The 26,597-nt window shown below is 46.7% G+C and overlaps 1 protein-coding gene across 4 annotated transcripts in view; it reads left to right on the forward strand.

Moving 5' to 3' along the window:
• ACER1 (alkaline ceramidase 1) overlaps positions 1–26,266 on the forward strand; it is an 87,493-nt gene extending 61,227 nt beyond the window's left edge. For 2 of the 4 annotated variants that reach the window (XM_064280398.1, XM_064280399.1), the window contains exons 2-7: positions 5,910–6,023; positions 16,834–16,948; positions 17,024–17,165; positions 18,880–19,017; positions 21,404–21,541; positions 22,995–26,265. In XM_064280398.1, the coding sequence (XP_064136468.1) occupies positions 16,870–16,948; positions 17,024–17,165; positions 18,880–19,017; positions 21,404–21,541; positions 22,995–23,163 (666 nt within the window). In that variant the 5' untranslated portion in view covers positions 5,910–6,023; positions 16,834–16,869 and the 3' untranslated portion in view covers positions 23,164–26,265. Of the gene's footprint in view, positions 1–5,909; positions 6,024–16,833; positions 16,949–17,023; positions 17,166–18,879; positions 19,018–21,403; positions 21,542–22,994 lie in introns of all 4 variants that reach the window. The other 2 variants (XM_064280400.1, XM_064280401.1) reach the window with 2 other exon arrangements.
• Positions 26,267–26,597: the final 331 nt, after the last annotated feature.

Raw genomic sequence — 26,597 nt, forward strand, 5'->3', positions numbered from 1 at the left:
GTAAATTCATCCACTTATGAGCAGCTGATATTTTACAAATGCCCAAAGTCCATTAAATGGGGAAAAAGACAGTCTCTTTAACAAATGGTGCTGGCATAACTGGATAAATACTACCTGCAAAAAAATGGAACAAGACCCATACCTCACACCATGCACAAAAACTAACTCAAAATCAATCAAAAATCTAAATATAAAATCTAAAATGATAAAGATCATGGAAAAAAAATAGGGGCAGTGCTGGGAGCCCTAATACATGGCATAAACAGTGTAAAAAACATCACTAACAATGCACAAACGCCAGAAGAGAAACTAGATAACTGGGAGCTCCTAAAGATCAAACATTTCTGCTCATCCAAAGACTTTACCAAAAGAGTAAAAAGACTACCTACAGACTGGGAAAAAAAATTTGGCTACAACAAATCCAATCAGCATCTAATCTCTAAAATCTACAATACCGCAAAACCTCAACAACAAATAGACAAATAACCCAATTAAAAAATGGGCAAAGGATATGAACAGGCACTTCACCAAAGAAGACATTCAGGCGGGAATGTCTAACAAATGCATGGGAAATGCTCACGGTCATTAGCCATTAGAGAAATGCAAATCAAAACTACAATAAGATACCATCTCACCACAACAAGGGTAGCACTCATCCAAAAACTACAAAATAATAAATGTTGGAGAGGTTGTGGAGAGACTGGAACACTTATACACTGCTGGTGGGAATGTAAAACGGTACAACCACTTTGGAAATCAATTTGGCGCTTCCTTAAAAAGCTAGAACTAGAACTGCCATACGATCCAGCAATCCCACTCCTTGGAATATATCCTAGAAAAATAAGAGCCTCTACACAAACAGATACATGCACACCCATGTTCATTGCAGCACTGTTTACAATAGCAAAAAGATGAAAACAACCAAGGTGCCCATCAACAGATGAATGGATAAACAAATTATGGTGTATTCACATAATGGAATACTATGCAATGATAAAGAACAATGATGAATCCATGAAGTGTCTCATAACATGGATGAATCTGGAAGGCATTAATCCATTGCTGTCGAGTTGATTCCTACTCATAGTGACCCTATAGGACAGAGTAGAACTGCCCCAGAGATTTCCCAAGGAGCTCCTGGTGGATTCAAACTGCTGACCTTTTGGTTAGCAGCCGTAGCACTTAACCACTACGCCATTAGGGTTTCCTGGAAGTCATTGTGCTGAGTGAAGTTAACCAGCAAAGAGTGAAGTTAGTCAGTCGCAAAAGGACAAACATTGTATGAGACCACTATTTAAGAACTCAAGAAAAGGTTTAAACACAGAAGAAAACACTTTTCGATGTTTATGAGTGTGAGGAGGGAAGGAGAGGGGTATTCATTAACTAGATAAAACAACAACAACAAAAAAAAAACAAACCCATTGCCATTGTATGTGTAAGTTTTTGTATGAGAAACTGACTTGAATTGTAAATTTTAACTTAAAGGACAATTTTAAAAAATGGTTTAAAAAAAACCACACACCCTACACTAATATGGCCTCTTAACATGACAGAGAAAACCCATTCCCAAATAGGATGACGACCACAGGTATAGTGGTTAGGATTTACATTGCATATTTTTGGGGGACACAATTCAGTCCATAACAGTGGGTACAGGGTTTCTTATTGGGATGAAGAAAATGTCCTGAACTAGATGGCGGTGATGGTCGCACAACTTTACATATGTACTAGAAACACTAAAGTGTACACTTTAAAAGGGTGAATTTTTTTTTAAAGGGTGAATATTATGTGAATTGTATCTTGAATTTAAAAAATAGAGATATAAAACACACACACACAGAGCTCCTGGCACATCCCAAGCATTGAATATATTGAGGCTGATATTGTTAGAAAGGAGCACAACAGTTAAGTGTTGGGCTGCTAACCGGAAGGTTCTGACCCACCGGCAGCTCCACAGGAGAAAGACCTGGAGATCCGCTTCCATGGTCTAGAAAACCCTACGGGGCAGTTCTGCTCTGTCACGTGGGGCCACTATGAGTCTAAAATTGACTTGACGGTACCCAACAACAGCAATATGTTGTTGTTAGGTGTGTCGAGTCAGTTCCAACGCATAGCGACCCCACGTACAACAGAACGAAACACTGCCCAGTCCTGCGCCACCCTCACAATCTTTGCTACGTTTGAGCCCACTGCTGTAGCCATTATATCAATCCATTTCATTGAAGGTCTTCCTCTTTTTTGCTGACCCTTTACTTTACCAAGCATGATATCTTTCTCCAGGGACTGGTCCCTCCTGATAACATTTCCAAAGTACAGGAGACGAAGTCTCGCCATCCTTGCTTCTAAGGAGCATTCTGCCTGTACTTCTTCCAAGACAGATTTATTCGTTCTTCTGGCAGTCCATGGTATAATCAGTATTCTTTGCCAACATATGTAATATATATAAGATAGCACAAAGAGATGAGAAAGTGACATTTATTAATTTTATTTAATAAATAGCACTTTACTGTAGTTTTTATAGCTACTCTATAAAGTAGGTACTCTTATCTTTCCCATTTTGCAGATGGGGAGATAAAGGCTCAGAGAAGGTAAGTTTCCTTCCCAAGGTTGCACAGCATATAAAGTACAAGTTCCCGAACGCTATAAGAGCCTCTGGTCCCTTGAACCCCTCCCTTAACCACAACCCTACGAGGCCATTCAGTTACTAAGCGATTAACAATTAACTACATGCATCTTGATTCATGTAAGTGAGTCCTCTATGGGAAGGGGCTGTGGCTGGTGCCCTTGGCCCAGCACCAACGTTCGTGAGCATGTGTTGAATGGATGCAAGGTGGGTGCCCCTGATGGGTGACAGCCAGGCACCAGGGGGTTGGGTTTGAGTTTCGGCAACAGGGAGGAAGAAAAAGGGTGCGTTCTGTGGTGTTCATGATTGATTGGACACATTTTCCCTGAGCTCCTACTGGGTGCCCAGGGTGACAGGGGCAGAATAGAACACATGTGTCTCCTGTCCTCACGGAGGTCACAGTCCAAGGGGGATGGGGGGACAATAAACAATCAGGAAATGAAGAAATAGAATCTTGCAATGATTCGGGGGGTGGGAGAGAAGCTCTCTGTGTGTGTGTGTGTGTGTAACAGTGTGGGAGTGTGAGCGTGTGTGGGAGTGTGGGCATGTATGAGTATATTTGAGTAAGTGTGAATGTATGAGTGTGTGTGTGTGTGTGTGAGCGTGTGTGTTGCGGTGAGGGCTGGGCTTTCAGCGCAAACGACTGGGGTCGATGAAAGCCAAGCTGAGACGGAGGGTCAGTTCAGCTCAATCTCTCTCCCTCCCTCTTTCCTCCTTCTTCCTTCTGTCCATCTTCCCTCTCTTCCCCCTCCCTCATTTATTTCCTCCTTCCTTCTTTTCTTTTTTCTTCCTGTCCCTCTTCCCCTCCCTTCCTTCCTTCCTTCCTTCCTTCCTTCCTTCCTTCCTTCCTTCCTTCCTTCCTTCCTTCCTTCCTTCCTTCCTTCCTCCCTCCCTCCCTCCCTCCCTCCCTCCTTCCTTCCTCCATTCCTCCCTCCTTCTGTCCCTCAATTCTTCCCTCCCTTCTTCTCTCCCTCCATCCCTTCCTCCTTCTTTCTGGTGCTCCCCCCTCCCTTCTTCCAGTACCAGCTGTTGAGTCACGTATCTGCCAGATGCTCTGCTGGGTCGTGGTGACCAAGCCACAAACACTTCCAGAATCATAGCACCTCCACCGCCGTGACAGCACACGTGCCGGCACGTGCATTTGTTCTTTATATGTATCGTTTGCACGTGTTCTTTTCAACAAAAAGTTGCTAAGCCCCCACTGTGTGCCAGGCACTGATCTAGACCCTGGGCTCCCAGCGGTGAACACAACAGGCAAAACTGCCCTCGTGGCCCTTAATTCTCATTGACTCTCCATTGAGAGAGAAAGAGGAAGGGAAGGAGGGAGAAAGAAGAGAGAAAAGAAAGAGAGAGAAAGAGAGAGACAGAAAGAAAGAAGGAAGGGAGGGAGGGAGGAAAGGAAGGAAGGAAGAAAGAAAGGAATGAGAGAGAGAAAGAAATAAAAGAAACAGTAAAAATGGCCTGGGGGTGGTGTCTGACCTCCTTTAATTTCATAAGGGGGAAGGAGAATCAAGGTCAACAGCCCAAGGCTGATTCCAATGAGGCAGAGGTCAGATATGCCTCCTCTCTCTGCCATCTTTACCAATTCTGACACCAGCTCTCCCTCCCATGGCACTCTATGCTTCTCTATTGGCTTTGATAATTCCTTGCAATGGCCACACAGAACTCACAGACCATATTCAGTTACGGGGTTTATTAGGGAAGCAACAGGTTACAATTCAGGCTCCGGAACACTCAGGATGTAGTTCTTACATCAGGACAGCCTCTTCTCAGCTGTCCTCTCAGGCACACTTCTCTCTGGCCCTAGCCCTCTGCCCTGCTCAGGCGGGTGTTTCAAAGCTCTTTTAGCTCCTGCCAGCAAGTCCCCAGAGGCATCCCAGGCACTCTGCTTTCTAGCGTCATGGTCCAGGAAGCCCACTGCGAGGTCTCGTGCTGGTCTCTTCTGCCACCGCTTCTCTCTGGGCTTACAGCTCTCTCTTTCCCTGTCTCCTAGTTCCGGGAGCTTCTCAGCCCAGGGATCCCGGGTCCAAAGGATGCGCTCTCCATTCCTGGCTCTTCTTCCTTGGTGGTCGTAGGTCCTCTCTCTGCTCTGGAACTGGCTTTGTTTGAAGACAAAACTGACCAATCCCCTTGGTGGGCCACAGTTACGCTATTTGCATATTCCTACCTATCACCTGGGTGGGAGTTACAAGACCATGGTGGGAAAGGGCACACAAAAGTGATCCATCACACCATAGAAAGAAAGAAGAAGGGAGGGAGGGAGGAGGGAAGGAAGAGAAGGGAAAGGGAGGGAAGGAAAGAAAGAAGGGAGGAAGGAGGAAAGGAGGAAGGATGGAAGGAAGAAAAGAAAGAAAGGAGGGAGGGTGGGAGGAAGGAAGGAAAACAGACAGGAAAGAAAGAGAGAGAGAAAGAAAACAAGCTGTGAAATCACCTGATTGGGCGGGGACCCAGGGAGTCCAGTCAGCTGTGTTCAAGGTCAGGGCCGGGCTGGCTGTGGGCACAATCCCAGGTAGGTGCCGCTCCCAACTTGGGCGAGGTGAGTAGCTGAGAAATGTGGGGGCCCACCCTGGAGGGCAGGGAGGGAGACCCTGGCACCGGGGCAGTCTCCGATGCTATCAGAGGCTCCGGAGCCAGCTGGGGCCCATTAATCACAGGCTGGGACACAGGACAGGACCCCACCTGCCACTCTGCCCTCATTCTGAGAACTCAGGAGCCTTGTTGAGATCTGCCCTGGTTCTGCTGCTCTCCACACTCGGAGTAACGGAGTCCGGCCCGACTCATGGCAGCCCCATGTGTGTCAGAGTAGAACTGTGCTCCACAGGGTTTTCGGTGGCTGAGTTTTTGGAAGCAGATCACTGGGCCTTTCTTATGAGGCACCTGTCCTACAGAGCACAGCTCTACTCTGACACTCATGGGTCGGGAGTCAGGGTGGACTTGGTGGCAACTGGCTACTGGTGTTACCAGTTGCTAAGTGTTGCAAACCAAACCCATTCCAACTCATAGTGACCCTTCTAAAATCCCTAAGACAAATAATTATTCATTTCTCTCTCTCTTTTTTATTGTGGTAAAAATATACACAACAAAACAATCCAACAATTTCTGCATGTACACTTCAGAAACACTGATAACATTCTTCGGGTTGTACGACCGTTCTTGTTACCCTGTTCCAAATTATTCCACCACCATTAATACTAACATAACCTCAATGCCCCCAAGCAAAAACTCCCCCTTCCCCTCCCTCCCATCCCTAAAAAACCCTCATTGCCATCTTTCTGTTGACTCATAGTGACCCTAGAGGACGGAGTAGAACTGCCCCATTGAGTTTCCAAGGAGCAGCTGGTGGATTTCAACTGCCGACCTTTTGGTTAGCAGCTGTATCACTCAGTCACTGCACCACCAGGTAACCACTAATAATCTTTGGTTTCCAAGTTTTTTCTTATTTCACATAAGTGAGGTATTTGTCCTTTTGTGACTGACTGACTTATTTCGCTCAGCATGATGTTTTCAAGGTTCGTCCATCAGGACTTCATTTCTTTTTATGGCTGAGTAATATTTTATTCATTATTTTAATGGAATAACACCATGTTGTAAATGTTATCTGTACAAAAAGCTGTAAAATCCACATGGTTATTTCTTCTTAATGTAATGTTTTAAAATGGTGATAAACATAATATGAAACAAAACATTTACCATTTCATGATTTTTCACACGCACAATTAAGTGACATTAACCTTTTTTTTTTTAACCATGTTTATCATTGTCTGAGTCATCTAGTGCTGCTGTAACAGAAGTACCACAAATAGACGGCTTCAACAAAGGAGAAATGTATTTCCTCACAGTAAAGTAGGCTGAAAGTCCAAATTCAGGGTGTCGGCTCCAGGGGAAGGCTTTTTCTCTCTCTTGGCCCTGGAGGAAGGTCCTTGTCCTCAATCTTCCTGTGGTCAAGGAGCTTCTCAGGCTCAGGGACCCTGGGTCTAAAGAGCGCGCTCTACTCCTGATGCTGCTTTCTTGGTGGTATGAGGTCCCCAACTTTCTACTTGTTTCCTTTTCCTTTTATCTCTTGAGAGATAAAAGGTGGTGTAGGCCACACCCCAGGGAAACTCCCTTTACTCTGAATCAGGAATGTGACCTGGGTAAGGGTGTTACAATCCCACCCTAATCCTCTTTGACATAGAATTGTAATTGCAAAATGGAGGGCAACCACAAAATACTGGGAATCAAGCCCTAACCAAGATGATACATTTTCGGGGGGACATAATTCAATCTATGACAATTATGTTGTTCAACCACACCATTATCCTTTGGACAACCCCCTATTAACCATCACTGCCTACCCAGTCCTACCATCTTCCAAGGCAGGGAATGAAAGCAAGCTTTGGAGTCCTACCATGCTGTGCAACCTCAGAGAAGTCACTTCACCTCTCTGAGACTCAAGTCTCCTTGTGGCCAAACAAGAACTAGAGAGTCAGACTTGCGGGGTGTTCAAGGGTTAGAAACAACCTCTGTTAAGATGTGTAGCCAGAAGATGAAAAAGTAACAATCATAGTGTCATTTTTCTAGAATATTCTATGTGTTTGCCAAGTCTTTTCATTTTCACACATGTGTGAAACATTTGATCTGTCCGAGCCTGAGTTGCAATCTGGCCAACAGTAAATATTTATTGAGCACCTGCTATATCTTGGTTCCCGAGGGCGGAGTGGAGAATGGGGAAGACACAGTCCCTGCCGGCTCAGTCTCCTAGTGCTGCTATAACAGAATACCACATGTGGGTAGCTTTCATGAGCAGAAGTTTATTTCCTCACAGTTTAGCAGGCGAGAAATCCAAATTCAGGGCACCAGCTCTAGGGGAAGTCTCTCTCTCTCTCTCTCTGTTGGCTCTGGGGGAAGGTCCTTGTTTCTTTCAGCTTCTGTTCCTTGATTCCTTGGCCGAGTCCACATGGCAACAATCTTCCCCCGTTTTTGTTTCTGTGCCTAAGCTACTCTTTTTTATTCCAAAAGTGATTGTCTTAAGACACACCCTACGTTGATATGGCCTTCTTAAAACAGAACAGTGGTGCAGTGCTTAACTGCTTGGCTGCCAGCCAGAAGGTCGGCAATTCAAATTCACCAGCTGCTCCTTGGGAGAAAGATGTGGCAGTCTGCTTCCGAAAAGATTCCCCATTGCCTTCGAGTCGATTCCAACCCATAGCAACCTTATGGGACAGAGTAGAACTGCCCCATAGGATTTCCAGGAAGTGGCCAGTAAATTTGAACTGCCGACCTTTTGGTTAGAAGCCGTAGCTCTTAACCACTGGGCCACCAGAGCGCCAACCTTGGAAGCCCTATGGGGCAGTTCTACCCTGTCCTATAGGGTTGTGATAAAGCAGAATCAAATCAACGCAAAGAGCTTTTTCTATTTGTTTGTTTTTGGTAACATAACGAAGAAAACCCTGTTCCCAGATGGGATTATATCCACATGCGTTAAAAAAAAACAAACCTGTTGCCATCGAGTGGATTTTGACTCATAGTGACCCAAAAGGACAGAGTAGAACTGCCCCATAGGGTTTCCAAGTAGCAGCTGGTGGATTTGAACTGCTGACCTTTTGGTTAGCAGCCAAGCTCTTAAGCACTGTGCCACCAGAGCTGTATATGCACAGGAGTCAGGATTTACAACATATATTTTTTGGGGACACAATTCAATCCATAACACTACCCTTGAAGCTTAGCAGGAGAGCCAGACAGTGATGGTACCGCAGGACAAGTGGTAGGGAAATGGGAAGATAAGGGCACAAAGGAAGGCTACCTGGCCTTGTCTTGGGGGATTGGGCAGGCTTTATGGAGAAGGTGACACCCAGGAAAAAGACAGAGTAGGTGTTGGCCTTTCAAAGACGGGCAAATAGGGAGGGAGAGTCCCAGGCAAAGGGAATACCATGTGCAAAGTCCTGGAGGTAAGTGGTAAGAGTGACTAGGGCTCATTTGGAGGAACTGAGCTACTCCTTCCATCTAGGTTATTATAGACTCGAAGGTGGAGAGAGGTGGAGTTTATAAAACTGCAGAGAGAGTTCATAAGTCAAGTTTAAGAGTTTGGATTTCATTTACAGGATCCCTGGGGATGTTTTAAATGGAGACTTTAGAATTTGGCCAACTGGTTGACTTGGCATCTTTGGCCATGTGTTGATGTGCCCACCGGTTTTGGGCATTGGGCTGAAGAAAGAGGGAAGGTTGGGTTTTCTGGGGGGAGTGTGTGTGCCAGCACAGATGGAGGCTCCCGAGGCAGAGACACAGGGTGAGAAGACGCTCAAAGAGGGGTTGGAGTGGCTCCACTGCCGGCCCTTGGACCACTGAGGAGAGAGAATTGCAGACCAGAACTGTAGTGGTTATTTATTGATTAGACTATCCTCCCATAGAGTGCTGAAAGATGAGCCCTCTGTGTTGGAAGGTACTCAAAATACACAGTGGTTGCAACGATGTACTCGAGCATACCAACAATCATGAAGATGGTGCAGGACCAGGCAATGTTTTGTTCTGTTATACATAATGTCACCTTCAGTTGGAGTCAACGCGACAGCAACTAACAACGAGCCATAACTGTCGCAGAATCGGAAAGTTGCCTGCCTGTTGAACCTGTCCAGGCACCTAGTATCTAGGTTCATGAAAATTGACCTTGAACTGGGCAAGTGATTTCCTTACACTGACATTGCACTCTGTATTTTTGAGTCAGCATCTTTAAGACCAGGATTCTGAGAAGTAACAAAGAACCCTAGTTAATAGGATGCTATTTCTTCGCCTTCTAAAATGGGACGCAGGCAACTGAAGAGACTTTTGCAAGGGGAAGATTGAGGGGCGGAAGAGTGTAATTGGATAATCAAACTGTTCTTGTCCTTAATTGCCCTCGAGTCGATTGTGACAATGGCCTCACATGTACAGAGTAGAATTTTACATAGAGTTTTCAAGGCTGTGGCTTTTCAGAAGTAGACTGCCAGACCTTACTTCCAAGGTGCCTCTGGGTGGGTTTGAACTGCCAACCTTTTGGTTGGTAGCCCAATGCTTAGTCATTTGTGCCACCAGGGACTCCTAGTAAACAAGTTAGCTGTCTACAAGTCAGTAGGTGCAGAAGAAGACCATGTAAACACTTGTTTCTGAGCTAGCGTGAGACATCTCTTGTGACCCAGCCATCTCTGGGGGAGATTTGAGGGGACCTGAAATCCTGTATGAGTAGTTTGGGGCTTTGAGCCATTGAAATACTGGTGTAAATGTTTCTGTGATCTTTACTGTGCACCTAGGTTAGGGAGGCCTAGGGACCTTTTGGGTTAACACCACTAAGAGGTAGATGGCATTATCCATATTTCACATTGGCATGGATTGAATTATGTCCCCCCCAAAATGTGTGTATCTTGGTTAAGCCATGATTCCCAGTATCCCGTGGTTGTCCTCCATTTTGTGATTATAATTTTATGTTAAAGAGGATTAGGGTGGGATTGTAACACCCTTACCCAGATCACAACCCCAATCCAAGGTAAGGGGAGTTTCCCTGGGGTGTGGTCTGCACCACCTTTTATCTCTCAAGGGATAAAAGGAAAGGGAAGCAAGCAGAGAATTGGGGACCTCATATCACCAAGAAAGCAGCACCAGGAGCAGAGCATGTTCTTCGGACCCAGGGTCCCTATACCTGAGAAGCTCCTAGTCTGGGGGAAGATTAGTGAGAAGGCTGACAGAGAGAGAAAACCTTCCCCTGGAGCTGACACCCTGAGCTTGGACTTTTAGCCTACTTTACTGTGAAGAAATAAATTTGTCTTTGTTAAAACAATCCACTTGTGGTATTTCTGTTATGGCAGCAGTGGATGACTAAGACACACGTATAGAGTGATGGAGGGTTAGGCATGTAGGTTACCTTCTCAAGGCTTCACAGGTAGTGAGTGAGGTAGCCCGGATTCAATCCCATGCCACCTGGATTCCACAGCCCGTTAATTGGGATGCTTTGGTCTCAAATAAAAAAACCAACTAAAAGTGGCTTAAATAAAAAGGACAACATCTTATTAAAAAAAATAAAAAAGGAAGTCTGGAGGTAGATGTTTCCAAAATAAGTTAACTCAGTGGCTCGACAACACCATCAACAATAACTCCTTGGTTCTTTGCATCTTTCTGCTCTGCTGTCCCTAGAGTAGGAATCCCTGGTGCAGATAGTTAAGCACTCAACTACTAGCTGAAAGGTTGATGGTTCAAACCCACCCAGAGGTGCCTTGGAAGACAGGCCTGGAGATCTGCTTCGAAAAGATCACGGCCTTGAAAACCCTCGGAGCACAGTTCTGCTCTGCACATGTGAGGTCGCCATGAGTTGGAATCATCTTGATGGCAACTAACAACAACAATAATATCCCAAAAGTAGGGGTTATCAAAAGATAGTCCAGGGACCCCTGGGTCCCCAAGACTCTTTCAGGGTTCCTTGAGGTCAAAACTATTTTCATAATAATTTCATTTGCCTTTTTCACTCTTATTCTCTCGTGGGGATACAATGGAGTCCTCCAGAGGCTACGTGGCATGTAATGACATCATCTCTCTGATGGCCAAGGGCATGTGTCCTTGTAGATTCGTGAAAATCAAGAATTCTTCATTTCAGCTTCTAATGCAGTCAATCTCTATAGATGTAATCGCATAAACAAAAGCTCTTTGGGGGCCTCGATACTTTTTAAGAATATAAAAGGGTCTCGAGACTAAAAAAGTTTGAGAACTGCTGCCCTCGAGTGTTTGTTTTTGCTCTTAACTATGCCTCCTCATGGTCACAAGACGGCTGCCACATCTCAAACATTGCCATAAAGTCCAAAGTCCTCTTTATTGGGCCTGACTTCAAGAGAGAGAACTTTCCCAGAAGCCCCACATCAGGTCTTCCCTCTTGTCTCATTGGCCAGAGTTTCATACAATGACTGAATCTGGTAACAGTTTTAAACTTAAATGTAAATTAAATAAAATTAAAGATTCAATTCCTCGGACACACTAGCCACATTTCCAGCGCTCCATGGCTACATGCGGCTCATGGCTGCCATATTGGACAGTGCAGCTTCAGGCCAAAAAGAACTAAAACAACAACAACAAAAAAACTCACTTGCCATTGAGTCAATTCCGATTCATGTGTCGGAGTAGAACTGCGCTTCTTAGGGTTTTCAGTGGCTGATTTTTTGGAAACAGATTTCCAGGCTTTTGTTTCAAAGTGACTTGAGCCTCCAATCTTTTGGTTAGTAGCCAAGTGCTTAACTGTTTGCACCACTCAGGGACTCGCCACTTTAGAGCAGGGGTCAGCAAACTTTTTCTTGAAGGGCCAAGTAGTAAATATTTTCAACTCTGCGGGCCAGATGGTCTCTATTACCGCTACTCAGCTCTGCTATTCTGAAAGCAGTCATAAACAATTTGTAAACCAATAGGCACGGCTGTGTCCTAATAAAACTTTATTTGCAAAAACAGGTGGAAGTTTATGTGTGTGTGTGCGCTGTCTTTGGTTTTGATATCAGGATAATACTAGCATCGTAAAATGAGTTGGGAAGTGTCTTCCGGAAGAGCTTGTGTAGAAGTGGAGTTAATTGCTCTTTAAACATTTGGTAGGATTTTCCAGGACGCCATCTGGGTCTGAAAATTTTTTCTTCAGAAATTTCAAAATTATAAATTTAATTCCTTTAGTAGTTAGATTTGCCCAATACAGTATGTCTTTTGATTTCTTGACTGTTGCTTCCATGGGTGTTGATTGTGAATCCAAGTAAAATGAAATATTTGACAACTTCAATCCCTTCCCCATTTGCATTGGGCAAATCTGCTGCAAAAGACCTCTTCAAAGTGTTAAAAAGCAAATATGTCACTTTGAGGACTAAGGTGCTCCTGACCCAAGCCATGGTATTTTCAATCGCCTCGTACGTTTGCAAAATCTGGAGAATGAATAAGGAAGACCAAAGAAGAGTTGATACATTTGAATTATGGTGTTGGTGAAGAATATGGAGTATACCATGGACTTCCAGAAGAATGAGAAACTCTGTCTTGGAAGAAGTACAGTCAAAATGCTCCCTAGAAGTGATTCAATATACTGCTGAGGTAGGACACTGAAAGTGTATTTCTGGCCTTGCCAGCTGAAGGCAAACTACTTCTGGTGTTCCTTAGAAAGCAGAATTGAATAAAAGGCATTGGCCAGATCAATAGCTGCACACCAGGTAGCAGGAGATGAATTAATTTGTTCAAACAATGAAACCATAACTGGAACAGTAGCTGCAAGTGGAGTCAATGCCTGGTTAAGTTTACAATAATACACGGTCATTCTCCAAGATCCGTCTCCTTTTTGCACAGGCAATATAGGCGAGTTGAACTTGGATGTGATGGGAGTCACCAGCCCTGCATCCTTCAAGTCCTTGATGGTGGGAGTAATCTCTGCAATCCCTCCAAGAAGGTGGTATTGCTTTTGGTTTACTATTTTCCTAGATAGGGGCAGTTCTAATGGCTTCCATTTAGCTTTTCCTACCATAATAGCTGTCATGGATTGAACTGTGTCCCTCCAAAATATGTCAACTGGATTAGGCCATGATTCCCAGTATTGTGTGGTTGTCCTCCATTTTGTGATTGTAATTTTATATTAAAGAGGATTAGGGTGGGATTGTAACACCCCTACTAAGGTCACATCCCTGAGCCAGTATAAAGGGAGTTTCCCTGGGGTGTGGTCTGCACCACTTTTTATCTTACAAGAGATAAAAGGAAAGGGAAGTGAGCAGAGAGGGGGGACCGCATATCGCCAAGAAAGAAGCACTGGGACCAGAGTGAGTCCTCTGGACTCGGGGTTCCTGCGTGGAGAAGCTCCTAGTTCAGGGGAAGATTGATGACAAGGACCTTCCTCCAGACCAGACAGAGAAATCATTCCCCTGCAGCTGATGCCCTGAATTTGGACTTCTAGCCTACCAGACTGTGAAATAATAAATTTCTCTTTGTTAAAGCCATCCACTTGTGGTATTTCTGTTATATATAGCATCGCTAGATACCTAAGACAATAGCCATTACCTGACTTGTCAGTGATCCAAAGTGGAGTTTCTAAGAGTTGCTGAGTGTATCTTCCAGTTGTGCATTCTGGAACTGGGGCAATCATTACAGAATGGATTCAGTGTCCCACTGGAAACTGTGAGATGAAACTGGGCGAAGACTCCATTAATAACCTGGCCTCCATACACCCCTACTCCAACTGGTGGGCCACAGTGATGTTTTATGTCTCCTGGAAGTAATGTCTGTTCAGAGCCAGTATACTGTAATCCCCCCAAAAGTCTGATTATTTCCTTTTTACCAACGAACAGACATTCTCATAAAAAGCCATAGATTCCTTTAGGGGAAGGCTGGCAGAAAGATTAACTGTATAAATATTTGGCAGTGTAGCAGGGTCCTTCTTCAAGGTGACCCAGCCTACCCTTCATTCAAGGAGTTATGTTGTTGTTAGGTGCCGTCGAGCCAGCTCTGACTCATAACGACCCTGCGTACAACAGAACAAAACACTGCCCAGGCCTCTGCCATTCTCAGGGTGGTCAGCCAGCAACCTGGATTCTTACTGGAATAGACACTGACTCTGGATATGGATTTGCCTTCCTTGCACACAATGTTTCTGCCAAAAGTACCATCCGTGGACTTACAGAATGCCTTATCCAACATTGTCATGGATCGAATTGTGTCCCCCCAAAATATCTGTCAACTTGGCTAGGTCACGCTTCCCAATACTGTGTGATTGTCCACCATTTTGTCATCTGATGTGATTTTCCTGTGTGTTGTAAATCCTATCTTTATGATGTTAATGAGATGGGATTAGCGGCAGACTCAATCTACAAGATTAATCTACAATTTAAGCCAGTCTTTCTGAGATATAAAAGAAAGAAATGAGCAGAGAGACATGGGGACCTCATACCATCAAGAAAGTAGTACCAGGGGAAGGCCACGTCCTTTGGACTCGGGTTTCCTGCACCAAGAAGCTCCTGGTCCAGAGGAAGATTGATGACAAGACCTTCCTCCAGAGCTGACAGAGAGAGAAAGCCTTCCCCTGGAGCTGACACCCTGAATTTGGACTTCTAGACTACTAAACTATGAGAGAATAAACTTTGTTGAAGGCATCCGCTTGTGGTATTTCTGTTATAGCAGCACTAAATAACTAAGACAACCATCGTGGTATCCCACACAGCATTGCCTTGGATCAAGGGACTCACTTCACAGCAAATAAAGTGTGGCAATGTGCCCATACTCATGGAATTCACCAGCCTTGCCGTGTTCCCCATCATCCTGAAGCAGCTGGCTTGATAGAACAATGGAATGGCCTTCTAAAGACACAATGATGGCATCAGCTGGATGGCAATACCACTCAGGGTTGGGGCAATGTTCTCTAGGAGGCTTTATATGCTTTAAACTAGTGGGCGATATATGGTGCTATTTCTCTAATAGCCAGGATTCATGGGTCCAGGAATCAAGGGTTGGAAATGGAAGTGGTACCACTCATTATTACCTCTAGTGACCCACTTGCAAAATTTTTACTTCCTGTCCCATGACCCTATGTTCTGTGGGTCTAGAGGTCTTAGTTCCAAAAGGAGGAACGATACCACCAGGAGATACAACACTGATTCCATTCAAATGGAAGTTAAGAATGCCACCTGTACACTTTGGGCTCCTCATGCCTCTGAATCAATAGGCAAAGAACAGAGGTACTGTATTGGCTGGTGTGATCGATCCTGATTATGAAGGGGAAATCAGATTGATGTTACGTAATGGAGGTAAAGAAGGGTATGTCTGGAATACAGGAGATTCCTTAGGACATCTCTCAGTACTCCCATGCCCTGTGATTAAAGCCAATGAAAAACTACAGCAACGCAATTCCAACTTGATTACTAATGGCCCAGACTCTTCAAGAATGAAGATTTCCGTCACTCCACCAGGCGAAGTACCACCAGCTGAGGTGCTTGCTGAGAGCAAAGGGAATACAGAATGGGTGGTAGAAGAAGGCAATTCTAAATACCAGTTATGACCACATGACCAGCTGCAGAAATGAGGACTATAATTGTTATAAGTATTCCTTCCTTGTATGTGAGCATCAAATATTTTTGTTTTCTTCAAGTATGTATGTAAACAGAGCTAGTGAGTTTTTGGTTGTACACATGTTAGGTGTATTGTGTTAGGCACAATATAACTTTGTAATTTCTTTATTTAGAGATTGTATGTGGTTTAAGGAGATGTGTAAAAGTGCCAGTTGACAAGGGGTGCGCTGTGATGGTTAAGTCTGTGTGTCAACTTGGCTGGGCCATGATTCTCAGTGGTTTGGCAGTTATGTAACATCACATCACATCACATCACATCACATCACATCACATCACATCACATCACATCACATCACATCACATCACAACACAACACAACACAACACAACACAACATAACAAACATAACATAATATAATATAATCACCTACATGATATGATCAGCCAATCAGTTGTAAAGGGAGTTTTTTCAGGGGTATGGCCTCCACCCAATATATGGACATTCTTGCAAAGCTTACTGGCTTTTCCTTGCTCTGGATCCTGCATCTGGCTCATCATCTTCTGACCTCCAGTTCTTGAGACTTGAGCCAGCGGCCTGCCGTACTGCCTGCCTATCTTGGAATTTATCAACCTCCACAGTCCATGAGCCAGCACCCTGCTCTCTGACCTGCTGATTGTGGGATTGTCAGCCCCTGCAGCTATGTAAGCCAGGAGAAGCCTCCAGCCTGACTCCTGACCCGTGGACTTGGGACTTGCCAGCTTCTACAACTGTGTGGGCCATTTCCTTGAGATAAATCTGTCTCTGGATATGTATATGTATATGCTTCACTGGTTTTGTTTCTCTGGAGAACCCAGCCTAAAACACCAGTGAATGGCTGACAGGTGACTAGTTGACAGATGAATGGCTGACAGGTGAACAGATGATGGGTGAATGACTGATGGGTGAATGGTTGATGGGTGAATGGTTGGCAGGTTAATGGCCAACAGGTGAATGAATGTTAGGGGAATGGCTGATGGGTGAATAGTTGACAGGTGAATAATTGACAGGTGAATGGGTGCCAGGTAAATGACAAACCCTGGGCTGATTAATTGCCTAAAAGCTGAGAGGTGACCAACTGGCCAATGCCTGTGAGGGTTTGGACAGAGGGGCACCTGCTTCTGCCTCCCCCTTCTGACACCCTTCTTCCCGTGTTTCCTCTGCCCTCAGTTCAGCAATGTCACCTTCCTCATCTTTGGGCCTCTTATGATGTTCCTGATGCACCCCTACGCCCAGAGACGTTCCCTCTACGTCCACAGCGTCAGTATCCTCTTCATGGTTACAGGTAGGTGGGGCTGTGACGGTGGGCAGTGGGGGGGGCAGACGGCTCCCTGACCGCCGACCCTCACCTCTCCTGCAGGCCTCTTCTCCATGTACTTCCACATGACACTCAGCTTCCTGGGCCAGCTGCTGGATGAGATCGCCATCCTGTGGCTGCTGGCCAGTGGCTACAGCATCTGGATGCCCCGCTGCTACTTCCCCGCCTTCCTCAGGGAGAACAGGTGTGGAGGGGGCTGGCCATCTGGACAGGTGGGGCTGAGCACTCTGTTGACCCTGCCTGAGCCTACCTGGGAATCCCAGGACCCCATGCCTACACCACCTCAGACCCCTCCCTGACTGCCCCACCTGGACCCCTAAGGTTCCCTCCCCTGAACTCTCTTAGGACCCCTGGCCTTCTCCCTTGAGCCTACCCAGGACCTTATGCCTCAGTTCACCTGCATCCCAGGGTCTCCTCCCCTGAGTGCACTTGGGACCCCTGGACTTCTTCCACCACACCCACCTGGGTAGCCTGGAACCTTCCCCAGGCTGTCTGAGCCCCCTTGGGAGCCTTGGGACCCCATGCCTAAGTTCACCTGAGCTGCAGGGACCCCTTTCCTGAGCCTACCTGGGCCCCTTAGTTGGAACCTCACCTGGGCTGCCTTGAATCTTTCATCTGATCTTCCTAGGTCCCCTGGGCTACTCTCTTGACCTGACTAAGCCCCCCCAGGTTCCCTGAGCCTCTCTCCTGACCCTGCCTGGGCCCTCAGGGCCCATCCTGTGCATCTACTTAGCTCGCTGGAACCCCTCCCTTCCCTGAGTCTGTCTCAGTGCCCTGGGACCCTCTCCTGACACTGCCTGACCCACCTGGGACTTCCAGGACCCTCCCACTGATCCCTCTGGGATTCCTGTAATTCTTCCTCAATCCCTCCTGGGTCTCCAGGAACCCTTTCCTGACACCCACTCATCGCTCCTGGCCCGAGGTCCCTCCTCTGAGCTCCCCTAGCACCCCCACCAACCTTCCCTGGGCCCAAGGACCCTCCTCTGAGCTCTCCTGGGCTCCTTTGAGTTCCCTACCTGAACTTACTTGCCTCCCTGGGACCCTTCATTGACTCTCCTGGGGCCCCTGGGACCCTCTCCTGACTAAGCCCCCCCATATGCCCCTCTCCTGACCCTACCTGAGCCCTATTGCACTCCTGGGGCTGTTCATCTGATCCTCTGGGCCCACCAGGACCCTCTCCTGAGCCCATGTGGAAACCTTCAGACTCTTTTCTGAGCCCTTTTCTCATCCACCTCTGCCACAAGGTCTCCGTCAGACCCTGCCCGCAGCTGAGCCCCTCTCCCCCCAGGTAATGGCATCACTCAGAGAGGGGGCTTCGGGGGGTGTGGACCTCACTGGGTGATGCTGTCAGAGGGGGTGACATGAAAATATCCATAAAAACGTCCTTGTAGTTATAACAACAAAAACATTTTTTGTAAGCCCAGCTTACATGTATGGATATACCTACAAGGCCAAAACTCTATGCTAATTTACTTTTTGAACCATCTAATACACCTCTCCCCCCGTCAGAGCCGTCATTATTACCCAGGTACAATGATGCTTAGAATCACGTGGTTTCACCTGCACACACTACAAGCACCCTCTGTTGCTCTCTTTGCTGCTGGCATTTTTATGGTCACTGATTCTGTCAAATCTTCCGGTGTTTTAGCTACAATATTGTGGCAAACAGTATTCGCGAGCCTACGTCAATAACTTTTTTGAGAATGAAATAGTAATTAAAGGAAAAGAAGGAGTGACATACAGGAATTACGATTTACAAGTAACGTTAGTACAAAAAACATTACTAAGGATCCTGTATGGTCTGGTGTGGGAGGAGGTCCGTGGAGGGGAGGGGTGACATGACACCATGAGTGACTACACTGGGTGACACTGACCCCTAATGATGCCACTGCACCCAGGCTCCAGTTCACTCGCCTGGTCATCATCATCACCGTGATCAGCACCTTCCTGTCCTTCCTGCGGCCCACTGTCAATGCCTACGCCCTCAACAGCATTGCCTTCCACATCCTCTACCTGGTGGTCCAAGAGTACAAGAAGTGAGTGGGATCTGGGCGTGGGGGAGGGGGGGCTCAGCCTCACCCATTGCATCCACCCCTCTCCCCTCCTCGGCACTCACCGAGTTCTGGTGGACTCCTCATGGTCTCCCTGGGAGGGGGTCCTGTCATCACCTCCACTTTACAGACTCAGCGAGTGGAAGTCCTTCCCCAAGATAGTCCCAGAAGGGCTTTAAAAGCTTGTGAGAGGTAATCTAAGATACTCCACTGGTCTCACCCCACTGGGAGCAAGGGAGAATGAAGAAAACCAAAGACACAAGGGAAAGAATAGTCCAAAGGACTAATGGACCACAACTACCACAGCCTCCACCAGGCTGAGTCCATTCTAGATGGTGCCTGGCTACTACCACTGACTGCTCTGATAGGGATCATGATAAAGGGTCCCAGACAGAGCTGGAGAAAAATGTAGAGCAAAATTCTAACTCACAAGAAAAGATCAGCTTAACCTGACAGACTGGAGAAAACCCAAGAGTATGGCCCCTGGACACCCTTTTAGCTCAGTAATGAAGCCACTTCTAAGGTTCACCCTTCAGCCAAAGATTAGACAGACCCGTAAAACAAAACAAGACTAAAGGGGCACACCAGCCCAGGGGCAAGGACTAGGAGGCAGGAGGGAACAGGAAGGCTGGTAAGAGGGAACCCAGGGTTGAGAAGGGAGAGTGTTGACATGTCGTGGGGTTGGTAACCAGTCACAAAACAGTATGTGTAATAACTGTTTAATGAGAATCTAGTTTGTTCTGTAAACCTTCATCTAAAGGACAAAAAAAAAAAAAAAACAGTCCCAGAAGGAGTGGCAGTGCCAGCACTTGAACCCAAAGGAGCCCTGGTGGTGCCGTGGTTAAGTGCTTAGTTACTAACAGAAAGGTTGGCAGATGATCCCAACCGGCTGCTCCCAGAAAGGTTGTTGTTGTTGTTAGGTGCCATTGAGTCAGTCCTAACTCAGTGACCCTGTGTACTACAGAAGGAAACACTGCCTGGTCCTGCACCATCTTCACAATTGTTATGCTTGAGCCCATCGTTGTAGCCACTGTGTCAGTCTACCTCACTGACAGTCTTCCTCTTTTTCACTGTCCCTCTACTTTTCCAGGCATGATGTCCTTTCCCAGGGACTGGTCCCTCCTGATAACATTTCCAAAGTACGTGAGACGAAGTCTCGCCATCCTTGCTTCTAAGGAGCATTCTGGCTGTACTTCTAAGACAGATTTGTTCGTTCTTCTGGCAAGATTCCAAAAAGATTAAAAAAAAAAAAAAAAACTAGGAAACCCTATGGGCCAGTTCTATTCTGTTACATCCATCCTGTCACTATGAGTCAGAATCGACTCCACGACACCCATCAACAACACCTGTCTGACTACAGAGCCTGTTCTTTTTAGTATGGAAATCCCCAAAAGTACATGGAAACAACAACAACAGCAAACCAAACCAGTGGCGGTGGAGTCGATTCCTGCTCACGGTGACCCGATGTGTGTCAGAGTCGAGCTGTGCTCCCTAGGGCTTTCAATGGCTGAGTTTTGGGAAGCAGATTGCCAGATACCTCTGGGTGTTCTCAAACCTCCAACCTTTCAGTTAGCAGCCGAGTGCCTTAACCATTTGCAACACCCGAGGGCTCCACTCTGCCCCCTACCAGCTGAATAACCTTGGGGTGAAGGGGTGGGGCGTAACTTAATCTGTTGTGTCTCAGTTTCTTCATCTACAAATCAGAAATAAAAATGTCCTGAGAACTGAGTTAATACCTGCAAAACTTTAGGACTATACCTGGCATCCTGTAAGCACTCAGCAAGCACCAGCTCTAAGCACAGATTAGGCACCATCTGCCCACTCTTTTGACCCCTGCTCCTTCCCTCCTCCCAGCCTGGGGGCTCCTCTCCCTGGCTGGGGAGTTTCCCATCTGCCCGTTCAGGCTCTGCTCTCTGATGTCGCTTCTTTGCTCCCTGTTGTTGTTAGGTGCCCTTGAGTTGATTTTCAATTCATAGCAACCCCATGAGACAGAGCAGAACTGCCCCATAAGGTTTTCTAGGTCTTTATGGGAGGAGCCCTGGTGGAGCAGTGGTTAAAGCCCTCGGTGGCTAACCAAAACGTTGGCGCTTTGAACCCGCCAGCCGCTCCACGGGAGAAAGATGTGGCAGTCTGCTTCCGTAGGGACTACAGCCTTGGAAACCCTACAGGCAGTTCTCCGGTGTCCTAGAGGGTCGTGATGAGTCAGAGTTGACTTGAACAGCAATGGACTTGGTTTGGTTAATCTTTACGGGAGCATATCACAAGATCTTTCTCCTGAGGAACTGCTGGCTGGGGTCAAAGTGCCAACTTTTTGGTTAGCAGCCAAGCGCTTAACTGTGACGCCACCAGGGCTCCTTTCTTTCCTCCCTAGGACTAGCAATAAGGAGCTTCAGCGTGTCATTCAGGTCTCCGTGGTCCTGTGGGCTGCTGCCCTGACGAGCTGGATCAGCGACCGATTCTTTTGCAGTTTCTGGCAGTGGATTAATTTCTTCTATCTACACAGCATCTGGTAAGCACCTGCCTAGTGATCTGGGGTTCTGGAGCCAGGAATCTCAGATCCCAGAGCTAGGAGCAGGAGCCTGGGAGGCAGAGGGGGAGCCACAGATACCAGAACATAGGGGGCCGGTTGCAGTCAGGGTCCTCTTGGATGGCCAGGATCCCTAGAAGTAAGCAAAGGACCAGGGTGGGGCTGGAGGTGTCTCGTCAGGTACAGGAACACCTCATGCCCTCGCTACCTCTCCCCGAGTCTTAGTCAGGGTTCTCTAGAGTAACAGAGCCAGTGAGACATATACATACCATAAAACCTCTGAAAGCCAGAGCCTGAGTAAGGTGGAAACCTGTCAGAGCTGTCAGAGAAGGAAAACACAAATATTTTCCACTAAAATGAGTGACATAAAAGTGGTAAGACTGCAAAGGTGGAAAACTTGCAAGACCAGGAAAAACAAGGCAGTCCTGTCAAGTCCCAGCTCTCACAGATTTCACTGTTCAATATATTTGCATGCATGTGTGTGTGTGTGTATATATATGCATATGTATGTACACACACAAACATCTATGTATATGAATAAAATACATACATATAAAAAACCAACCCCGTGCCATTGAGTTGATTCCAACTCGTAGTGACCCTATACGACAGAGTAGAACTGCCCCATAGAGTTTCCAAGGAGCGCCTGGCAGATTTGAACTGCCAACCCTTTGGTGAGCAGTTGTAGCACGTAACCACTACACCACCAGGGTTGTTGGTTGTGGTCAAGTTGATTCTGACTCGTGGCAGCCCCGTGTGTGCAGAGTAGAACTGTGCTCCTTAGGGTTGTCAAGGCTGTGACTTTTCAGAAGCAGATTGCCAGGCCTTTCTTCCAAGGTGCCTCTGGGTGGCTTTGAAGTGCCACTTTTTTGGCTAGTAATTGGGCACTTAACCAATTGCTCTACCAGGGATTTAAAAAATATTAGAGAGAGAAAGAAAGAGAGAGAAATTCGCTCACGCAATTGTGGGGGCTGGCAAGTCCAAAACCTGTAGGTCAGGTGACAGGCTGGAGGCTTCTGTAGGCTGTGTCCCAAGATCTGTAGGTCAGGTAACAGGAACAGTGCAGAGTCAAGAGAGAGAAAGAGAGAGAGAGGCACCTTTGGTTGGACTCAAACCTCCAAACTTTAAATTAGCAACTGAGTGTGATAACTGTTTGCAACACTTAGGGACTCCACTTAGCCACCTACCAGCTGCATAACCTTGGAGAGAGAGAGAGAGGGAGGAGAGACTTCTGCCAAAATATCTACTGCCACGCCCTAAAGAACACCACCCCTTTTACCTGTTTGATTGATTACATTACATTATATTATGGAAAGTAATTACATCAGATTACACTATGGAACAGCAACTAGTTTAGTGTTTGGCCAAACCACTGAGAACCATAGCCCAGCCAAGTTGACACAGAAAATTAACCATCACACCCTGTATCCCACAGGCACGTACTCATCAGCATCACCTTCCCTTATGCCATGGTGGCCTTGGCCTTGGTGGACGCCAGCTATGAGATGCCAGAGCAGACCCTCAAAGTCTGCTACTGGCCTCGGGACACGTGGCTGGTGGGGCTGCCCTATTTGGAAGTCAGGAGTGACGACAAGAACTGCTGAAGCCTGCCTTTTGCTCGCCCAGCCACCATCAACCCACCTGAGTCTTGAGGAGAAAGACTTGGATGAGGACTTCAGTTTGAGAGACATTCATGGTTCCTTCCTCCAGTTCTCTTCCCCCCTCCTCCTTGGCCTGTACTGCCCCAACCTAAGGAAAGGGATGGACTTCCTGACCTCTCTGGAGCAGCATTCTGATGACCCTGGGGGACTGGTTGTCATATCTCCCCTCCGTGATGTGACCCGTCCTCTTTCAATTTCTTGCTCTGTGTTCACTGTTTCCCCATGGCCTATGTCACAAGACCTGGCTGTGAGGACCTGGCATTTGCAAGGAATGATCCCAGGCCAGGGTTTGATTCCTGGGCACCTTATAAATATTGGTGGCCACTACTAGACTCCTTGGACCTGTCCTTGGCCATGACAATGTCTCTGATATTTGAGGACCATGTTAGAGAATGGACATGTCTTCAAGTCACCTGATTCTACACCTACACTTGTGTGCAGAGACCTTCCAGACCGTCCCGTGTGTTCACACGCACACCCATGGACATGCCATGCCCCCATTACTGGTTGAGAGCTGAGGAAATGGAGTCCCGGGTGGGGGGCTCTAGGTGCTGTGGGAGCACAGGGCATCAGGAGAGGGGGTCTTAGAGGAGGGAGAGGGCTTCCATGGTGGTTAAGAGCACAGGGCTTGGAGCAGGGTGGTTCAAAGCTTAAATCCCTATGCCACCATTTTCTGGCTGTATAATCTTGGGAAGTGATTTTCCCTACCTATGAAGCTCAAGCACTGTTTCTGCAAAATGGAAATGATATGTCTTCCCTCATGAGGTTTCTGTGTGGATGAAACAAGATGATATATGTAAAGTGCTTAGCATAAAGCCTGGTAAACCATCCATCCATCCATCCACCCATCCACCCATCCACCCATCCATCCATCCATCCATCCATCCATCCATCCATCCATCCATCCATCCATCATCCATCCACCCACCCACCCACCTACCCATCCACCCATCCATCCATCATCCACCCATCCACCCGTCCACCTGTCCATCCGTCCATCTGTCGATCCGTCCATCTGTCGATCCGTCCATACATCATCCATCCATCCATCATCCATCCATCCATCCACCCACCCGTCTGTCCTTCCGTCCGTCCATCCATCCGTTCATCCTTTATCCATCCATTAATATATGTATCCATTCAGCCATCTATTCATCTACCATTAATTTATCCATCCTTCTGTTCATATATAGAACTTTTCATTGAACCATCCATTTATTGGGTCATCATCCTTTAATTTATCCATCCATTATCTGTCCATTCACCCATCCATCCTTTCATCTATTATCCATCACTTTTTATTCAGCCATTCATTCATTAATGTACCCACCCATCCATTGAGCCATCCATGCATCCATCCATCCACCCATCCATCCGTTCGTCCATCCGTCCATCCATCCATCCGTCCATTTATCCATCCATCCATTCTATCTACATTTAGCCATCCATTTATCTCTTCAGTATTCAGGTTTGATTTGAGCCAAATTGTTCAATCATCCTTCTATTAATCTATTTTTCTACTCATTCATTCATCTCTTCAATAAGTATATATTGAGTTCCTACTATACATATATATGGCAAACACTAGCCCATGTTGGTACACGACAACAAGGACATTCAAAGCCCCTGCCCTAATGAGGGAGATAGATGTTAAACAAAGAAACATGAATGAGATAATTCCAAGCACTGATAAGAGCTACAAAAAAGATAATGCAGGGTGACGTTCTAGAGAATGATGGGGTGAGACAGCAGCTCTCACATATGGATAGTCATGGAGCAGTAGACTTTAGAGCTGAGCCATCAATGACAAAAGGAAACCAGGCACGCAAAGAGTGGTGGGAAGGGCATCTGGGCAGAGGGAACTGCAGGGGTGAACTCCCTACCCCCGGGGTGTGAATGAACTTGCAGGTCCTTGCTGGGGCTTAGTAGATAAGGAGGAGCTCATAGTAAAGAGTTCTTAATCTGAGGGCTCAGGGTAGGTTTCAGTGTCCATGAACCCCTTGACATTGTCTGCCAAAGATGGGTGCCTGGGCATGTTAGCCAGGGTCCTGGAGTGCATCACTCCAAAAGAAGTGGAAGCAAGCCCATTTGGAGCCCTAGAGAGCTGGGGAATCTAAGAGGGGAGGGGCTGTTCATATTTACTGAATGGTGACCATGTGCTGTACGCCCATGCCATACATTGTTGAATCTAACCCCCCTCCCAGATAGTCAAGGTATTCTTCATGGATAAATTAATGGATGAGTAAATTAAAGGATGGATGAATGGATTAATGGATGGATGGATTCATTGTATAGGTATAGCACAGAGAGGGCAAGCAACTTGCCTAAGAACACACAGCCTGGCCTTGAACCCTGGTCTGCCCTTCCCCAAAGCTTCTTGCACCATAGTGAGTCAGCAGGAGAATTGGGCCAGGACTCTGGGTCCCCTGCTTCCCAGTTACAACTAGAAGTCAGAGGTTTATCACCAGTGGCCACATGGGAGACTTTGTGGTGGCAGGAGGATTGGGGAGGGAGGGAGTTTCTTCAAATTTATGAAATTATCTGCAAAACGTTGTGTGTCTTCATTTTGGAGGGGAGAGGAGCTGTTCTTCTATGAGACTCCCTAAAGTTCAAAACCTTCCCGGAGTGAGACGGAGGAGCACCTGCCTCCTGGCACCCATGCTCCATCCTCCTCCTTGTTGGCTTATGTGGCCATGGTGTGGAATCCCCTAAAAAAATTACTAAAACCAGTTGCTGTCAAGTCGACTGTGACTCCAGGTGGCCCCGTGTGTGTCAGAGCAGAACTGCACTCCATAGGGTTTTCGGCGGCTGAGTTTTTAGAAGCAGATCACCAGGCCTTTCTTCTGAGGTACCTCTGGGTGGAGTTGAACTTCAACCTTTTAGTTAGCAGCCGAGCATGTTAGCCATTTGCACCACCCACAGACTCTGTTGTTGTTGTTTTTAGTTACCATTGAGTCAATTCTGACTCATGGTGACCCCAAATGTGCAGAGTAGAACTGGCCCATAGGGTTCTCAAGGCTGTGACATTTTGGAAGAAGATCGATCTCCTGAGGCACCTCTGGGTGGATTTGAACCTTCAACCAGGCACTCTACCTGTCTCGAAACATGTGGCCACAATTTGTCCCCAGCACCTGTGGCCTGGCCCCTGTGACCCCTCCGTACAGCTTCCTCTTGGGGAATGGACACAGCTGTGGGCAAGGGGTCTGGGTACTTGTTCAGGCTGTGCTTCTAACTAGCTATGCGACCTTGGAAAGTCTCAGTCTTCATCAGAGACAGCTTTTGGTGGCAAAGAACAGAGCATTCAGCTCCAACTGGCTGAAGCTAAAACGACAATCAGAATATGTACTTTAGAGTTAAGGGTCAGGCTGCAGGCATGG

This window comes from Loxodonta africana, chromosome 3 (assembly GCF_030014295.1).
Source record: "Loxodonta africana isolate mLoxAfr1 chromosome 3, mLoxAfr1.hap2, whole genome shotgun sequence".
NCBI classification, from domain to species: Eukaryota; Metazoa; Chordata; class Mammalia; order Proboscidea; family Elephantidae; genus Loxodonta; species Loxodonta africana.